We start from the raw sequence: 7136 nt of genomic DNA on the forward strand, positions 1-7136 counted from the left end.
CGAACTGCAGCCCCGCTCTCGGTGCCGGCGCCTCGGGGTTCTGGAGCCCTGGAACCCTCGCCCGGGGACCCGTTTAGTGCATGACCTGGGCGCCAGCTGCCAAAGGCCCCCCGAGAGGAAGGCAATCCCGCCCGCGCCCGGGCGGCCCGGGAGGGGTCCGGGTCCCGGCCACATTCCGGGGTCCCGGGGGTAGGGCTGACGGAGAGAGACAGCCACCTGTCTGTGCCGCAGAGACCCTGGCTGGAGATGTTTTCATCTCGGTTTTGGTTTTTGGCTTTTTTTCTTCTTCCCCTCCTTTGCCTGGTTTGTCCTCTCCTTCCACCGGGAGGCAGGGGGCGGTTTTTGCACTTTCTTGCTAGGAACCTGAAGCAGCAAAGCTGATGGATCCGCCTTCCCTGTCCAGGAAAGCGAAGCGACTAGCTTGGGAACAGAATGCTCTATGATTTGGAGCTCCTCCCAGCCCCTTAAAGCCGGGGTGCTGTCTGTGAGCAACGGTGCACAATAATGAGTAGTTTCGCATTTAAGCGGTGCTTGAAGTCGGCCCTGACAGCTTTCTTAATTTATCAGTAGCATTACCCCCCCCCACCCCCATCTAATAAAGACAAAGACACCCATGCCTTCCCTAAGGAATTACACCACTTGCATGATGAGTCGCCCCAGTGTCTACGTTGGGGAAACAAATCTTATGAATGTTTTAGACATTGCCTCGGTTAGATGATAATTTTAAACCAGAAAAGTGAAACTTGGGACTTTGAGGTCGGAACTGATCAATTCACTGTCTTACTACAGGAATGTCGGATTGCTCATCCTATTGTAAAATGTACTTACTGCAGATCAGAGTTTCAACAAGAGAGGTTTGTATAACAACACTTTTTGATAAAGATACTGTCTGTAAGAAATACTTGGGGGTTGTAACTCCACATTTAAGGTGTTTTTTAAAAAATGGTTTAGCTTCTTAAATGTTACGGAAGAGAGAATGTTGACAAAAAATTAATGGTTATTGTTTATCTAGACTTCCGTTTGAACATGAGGAAATAAATTATTGTATGGAACATGTATAGACTTGCTAAAAAAAATTCAAATATAAGCATGTACTCTTAAGCTAAAAATATGGCACAGTATTAGTGCTGACATGGACCCGAGGGAAGGTCTATAGTGTTACGAGCTATCTTCCAAGAGTGAAATCTAGGACTTTTTAATAGGATGGTTCTTGTTAGAAAATTAGAGTACACATAAGAGAGTAACCTAAGAGAAGAACAGTAATTTCTTCATAAATTGGTGTGGAATGATCTAGTGGAGAAGGCCAGTGGACAGTTAGGTGGGCACTGACTTATGATGCTCTGCATAAATAATGTCATGTGTTGGTTTTGCAACAAGATACCAAACATTAAGACTCTTTCTTTTATTTTCCAAAAAAGCACAATGAAAATGTATATAAAACGTTTATCTTAAGTCATTGATTTTCAACCTTTTTCATCTCATGGCACATGTAAACTAATTATTAAAATTCTACGGCACACCAAAAAAGATATTTTTGCCTACCTGACAAAAAAAAATTTTTTATTTCATTTACCACTGGACAGTTGTGTTGGCTGTTATTATTTGGCAATCTGGCTAAGTAGTCAGATATTGCATGTTTTAAAGATTCTTGCAGCACACCTATCACTGTCTTCAGGTAATGGAAGAGGAATAAATTTGAATAATAGATAACCCTAAAAAGATTCTTATGTTTGTATATTTTTAAAATTGTTAGTTTTTATTTGAGTGAGTTTTAAGTACTAAAGCAAGTTGTATTCTTTATCTGTTTTAAATCAGTATCATGCCAGTTATCTCTGAAAGCTACATAAATTTGATCACCTACAATTTCCTTTTCAGCAAAACTAATACAATTTGTAAGAAGTGTGCTCAAAATGTGAAGCAATTTGGCACGGTAAGTATGTCATATGTTTTTATTTCATGTTACTGTCACTGGTCAATTAATGTTTTACACAGATGGACCTTTTAAAATATATATGTAGTTCTTAAATATTTCAATACGTCAAAATATTTCAGGAAATAAATTTTCTGTAGACAGTCTGTGGGGAATATGAAAATACAGGGTGAAAGTTATTCATTAAAGATTCAAATATAATAAACTGGTTATGGAGAACCTACTTACCGATAAAGTTGGCATAATCATAGTTTTTTCCCTTCAGAACCCTCAACAATTTTTATATAGCAGCACAATTCAGGCATTTACTCACAAAAGTAATGACATTATTCTAGTACAAATTTTTTTTTATCATGTATATTATAGCCATTATTGGTCTATTACAGACTTGATTAGTCAAAGTGTAGGCCTTAAGGTTCTACAAAATCCTTAATTGTTTTTTGAATATCAAAAGAAAATCAAGGTATGCATATGCCAATTTTTAAAGTTGAAAACTCACTTATAGTGTACATTCCTTGCATCTTCTGTACCTGTATAAATGTTTTTTGAATAAATGGTATAGTGATTAACCTAACCAAGATATTAAATTAGTAGAAGTTTATTCCCTAAATACTGGATACATGAAAATTTTCTATCAGTGTGTACTTCTATTTTCATTCTTTAAGACCTTTTACCCGTAGTTAGTGTATTATATAACATACATTGCAAATCATAAATGTTTCTCATGATCTTTTTTAACTATTCAATAGAGTAACAAAAAGTTCATAACTAGAAATAAATTTTATTAAATTAACGGAAACATCATAAACATTATGAATGTCATTGAATATGACATTTTACCATATGGTTTTCATATACATTATTTCACTTAAAGTCACATCATTGATGTTAACTGAGGACTTGCTATATTTAACAGAAAAAATTGTTTACCTATTTTTCTTAATTCCAGAAATTGTACATTGGGTATATTTCGTGCAACAGATTTTTAACATTTTTAAATGTCTCAGTTAAGAAAAATATATATCTGTTTTTCAGCCTAAGCCTTGCCAGTACTGTAACATAATTGCAGCATTTATTGGTACGAAATGTCAGCGTTGCACAAATTCAGAAAAAAAATATGGACCACCTCAGACCTGTGAACAGTGCAAACAACAATGTGCTTTTGATCGGAAGGAGGAAGGAAGAAAGAAGGTATGTTTTATTTATGTTATGACATATTCTGGAAATTACATAAAATACCAAACAAATGGAGTCATTATAACTAATGCACTAGTGAGACTTGATGTATTCTTTGGGTCCCTGAAAGCAGGTAGTTAGATGAAAGTGTGGGAACAGTGCATCTTCTCTTTGCATCATATGTAGATGGATATTGATCAATTGAAATTACTGTACTTTAAAAACTAGTCTGTGATGACTATTCTGTACTACTTGGTTATCTAACAATTGGTTTCAGAGAATTACTGCTTTTACATCCTTACAGCTACTTATTTGAAGTTACTAGTATGAAAAACTACCTGATGGCACATTAACATGTGTAATTCAAAGTTAGTCTTGTGCCTTTGATTTGGGGCTCACATTTTAAATCATTGTTTTTCTCTACCTATAGTGACATAAAGTGTGTGTGCATGTGGCATTCTTCTGATCCGCATTCTCACAGGCCTCCTGTTGTCTGTCAGTTTCAGTTGACTTGGAAAGTGACTAACTGAGGAGCTCCCCTAGCTGCTCCCACAGCAATATATGTACCCTACTTATAAGAAATGTTCCTCCAGCACTTTTTGGGTGAACAAATAGAAGCTAGAAACTTAATTTATTTTTATAGTTTTAGTCTTAATAATTTTGGAAAGAAGTCTCTTTTCCTCCCCTTGACATCTACAAGTGATTCTTGTTACTTGTAGTAGTTATCTATATACATAAAAGCCTAAGCGACTGGCTGGTAGCTATCATGCACAATGACCACCAGGGAGCAGACGCTCAATGCACAGGCATGGAAACAGAACAGACTGATGAATCTCAGGTGGGAGGAGGGAGGGGGGAGGGGGAGGGCGGGAAGAGATTAACCAAAGATTTTATATGCATACTAGAGTTCCTGTGCATGGATCTGTGTACCGGTGGGGTCCCTTGGCCTGGCCTACTGCGATCTGGCCGAAACCGGCTATCTGACATCCCCTGAGGGGTCCCGATTGCGAGAGGGTACAGGCCAGGCCTGGGACCCCACTGGTGCACAAATCCATGCACCAGACCTCTAGTAGTCTATAAAGTTGCTGCAAACTTTGAGTTAGTGAATTCCGAACCATTGCTCCTAATTATAGGAATAGGTTCCTGCCTCTAGTCACAACGTGGCGATCAGCACATAATCTTGTTTTGCTTTGTGTATATTTCTGTTTAAAGACACCTTAATATATATTGTTGATTGATTAAATTGAGCTCACAGCAAACAGCATTAAAACTGCCTGAATGAAGCTTATCTAACATGTATTTTCTGCGTAAGGTATTTCACAGCCTTGTTTTTAGGAACACATCACATCACTACACCTTGGAACCATTTTAATCAGTGAAATTACTAATAAAAAGCCCAAAATGCAAAAAAAAAAACCCAAAAAACATGGCAATGCTAGACCATGAGAAGGACACTTGTTTACAGTATGAGAGCTAAAAGAAGGCAACAGATCCTCACCTTGCTTGGCCTGTTGCCATCCAGCTACACAAATTGCTGCTCTGTGCATGTGCATGGATGATCACGAAAGTGCTGCAAGTTGACTTTAGGGTTATGTCTAAATTTCAGCAAGTAGGTGATGAATTTAAAAAATGTGAAATCTGGCCCTGACCAGTTTGGCTCAGTGGATAGAGCGTCGGCCTGCAGACCAGAGGGTCCTGGGTTCGATTCAGGTCAGGGGCATGTACCTTGGTTGCGGGCACATCCCCAGTAGGGGTTGTGCAGGAGGCAGCTGATTGATGTTTGTCGCTCATCGATGTTTCTAACTCTCTATCCCTCTCCCTTCCTCTCTGTAAAAAAACAATAAAAAAATAAATAAATAAAAATGTGAAATCTACAAATAATGAGAATCGCTGTATATGTTATTCAAGCTCTTCTTTTTTTATATAAATTAATAGTTTTTGCTGTAGGGGAAAATACTTTATTTTAGTAATTACACTGATTTAAGAATTAAAGTTAGTGTTTTGGTAATATTTCTTTGAAGTATATCATCAATTTTCAAAGTAATAAAAAAACAAGTTTCTCTCTCCAAAGTAATCAATATCTCAAAACTAACGGAAGTCTAGATATCATCCCTTATGACCAACTTTATGACTCCAAACAAGCATTTTCCCAAGTTTCAGAAAAGTCTAAATTTTACTTCCATTTTGCAACACTGTGTGTGTGTGTGTGTGTAAAAGCGAGAGAGAAGAAGGGGGTGGGGGAGAGGTAAATACAGCTAGAAGTTTAGCACTTTATATTACTTGATTTCACCTATGGCCAGTTAATAGGTACACTTAATCTAATACAAATCTTGTCTTTAAAAAGGTTGATGGAAAGTTATTATGCTGGCTCTGTACTTTATCATACAAAAGAGTTTTACAGAAGACAAAAGAACAAAGGAAGAGCCTGGGATCTTCCCATTCAAATTCTTCATCGTCATCTCTTACGGAGAAAGACCAGCATCATTCAAAACATCATCATCACCATCATCACCATCACCATCGTCACAGCAGTGGCCATCACAAGTAAGTACTTTGAAATCATGTTTTTTAAAATCCTCCCAGGCATTTAATGCCAAATATTAGCTTTGTGCTGGTTTCCATGGTACAGGGTAAACTTCTTGAGTGTCTATAGTTTCCCCACTTCATTCAGTGTATTTAATTTGTACACATGGACTGTGTTTAGCTATTTACCATTATAATAAAGATAGGACATTTAGGGAATTTTATGGAGTCAAAATACAAGTGATGATTGCAGTTGATGATTTTTTTAATTCTCACCCAAGGATTTTTAGAGAGAAAGAAAGGGAGAAAGGAAGGAGGAAGGGAGAGAAAGAGACAGAAACATCCATGTGAGAGAGAAACATCAATCAGTTGCCTCTTGTACATGCCCCGATTGAGGGTGGAACCTGAAATCTTCTTGGTGTATGTGACCACATTCCAACTAACTGAGCCACGTGGCCAGGGCAATTTGCTTTCTTTTTTAAATTTTTTATTTAAATAATTGTTATGACTTTACTTGTAAAAATTATATTTACCTTTGTTATCATTAATTTGTTTTAGTAAAAACAATTAAACCAGTGAGTAGGAAATGTAAATTCAATATTATTGAGAACGGATTGTAACACTATCATTAGTGACCATGATAGAAACATTTGAAATCTTGAAAGTTCTCAAAGTGTGAGAAGTAATTTTTTTTAACTGGTGGTGCTTTGCTGTATTTTTAAAAAATACATAGGAACTCTATTCAAATATAAAGAACTCCTTGATTTTTAAAATGGGGGGGAGTTATGTAGTAGTAATAGCTTAACACTTAATGTCTGTACTATAAAGATGTTTAAGTGTGGTTTTACTCAGGGAAAAATCAAGAATATTGAAACACGAACACATATTTAAATGGAGAACACAGGAACATCATATACAGGTTTTCAGAAGAGTTCACTGTTTTTTCCCCCCAAATTTCTCTATGAGTCTAAAGTTCTAGATAGGCAAAACTAACTTTTATTTACAGGCAACATAAATTAGTTAGGAACACAATTAGTGATATATAGGAAATATAACATGTTTCTAATTAAAATTTGATTTTAAATCAGGGCAAGTATATATTAGATTATGGGGTATTATTGAGGCAATGATGTTGTTTACTTCAGGAGCAGTTTTTTCCACTTTCCTTATTGTGTTGTGCTGTCTGGATGTAACAATGCTAGACCGAATGGTGACTTTTAATCTGGCTATTTTGAAGAAATATTGTGGTCTTTATATCAGAATACCCCGAGGAGCAAAGGAACATAAATCTTTCCTTTTTCTGTTTCTTGCTTTAACAAAAAATATGACAAATGGTATCCAGCAGACCTACTCCTAAGACTCAGCCGAAGTGTCCCTTTCCTCTGCCCTTTACAGATAAATTGGTCTTAGTGTGATGTGAAAGGACACACTCAGAGTATGCTTATAAGATCAAATTCTACGACCGGAACTTAAATCTTTTAAAAATCACAGGTTTCAAAAATAAAGG

General features: G+C 36.7%; 1 protein-coding gene across 3 annotated transcripts in view; it reads left to right on the forward strand.

Annotated features, from left to right (window-relative positions):
* FAM76B (family with sequence similarity 76 member B) overlaps positions 1-7136 on the forward strand; it is a 23177-nt gene that overhangs the window by 945 nt on the left and 15096 nt on the right. For all 3 annotated transcript variants that reach the window (XM_006766863.2, XM_006766864.2, XM_006766865.2), the window contains exons 2-5: positions 790-854; positions 1876-1930; positions 2966-3121; positions 5451-5650. In XM_006766863.2, coding sequence (XP_006766926.1) covers positions 790-854; positions 1876-1930; positions 2966-3121; positions 5451-5650 — 476 coding nt within the window. The remainder of the gene's footprint in view (positions 1-789; positions 855-1875; positions 1931-2965; positions 3122-5450; positions 5651-7136) is intronic.

Source organism: Myotis davidii, unplaced genomic scaffold (genome assembly GCF_000327345.1).
Source record: "Myotis davidii unplaced genomic scaffold, ASM32734v1 scaffold641, whole genome shotgun sequence".
Classification (NCBI taxonomy): Eukaryota; Metazoa; Chordata; class Mammalia; order Chiroptera; family Vespertilionidae; genus Myotis; species Myotis davidii.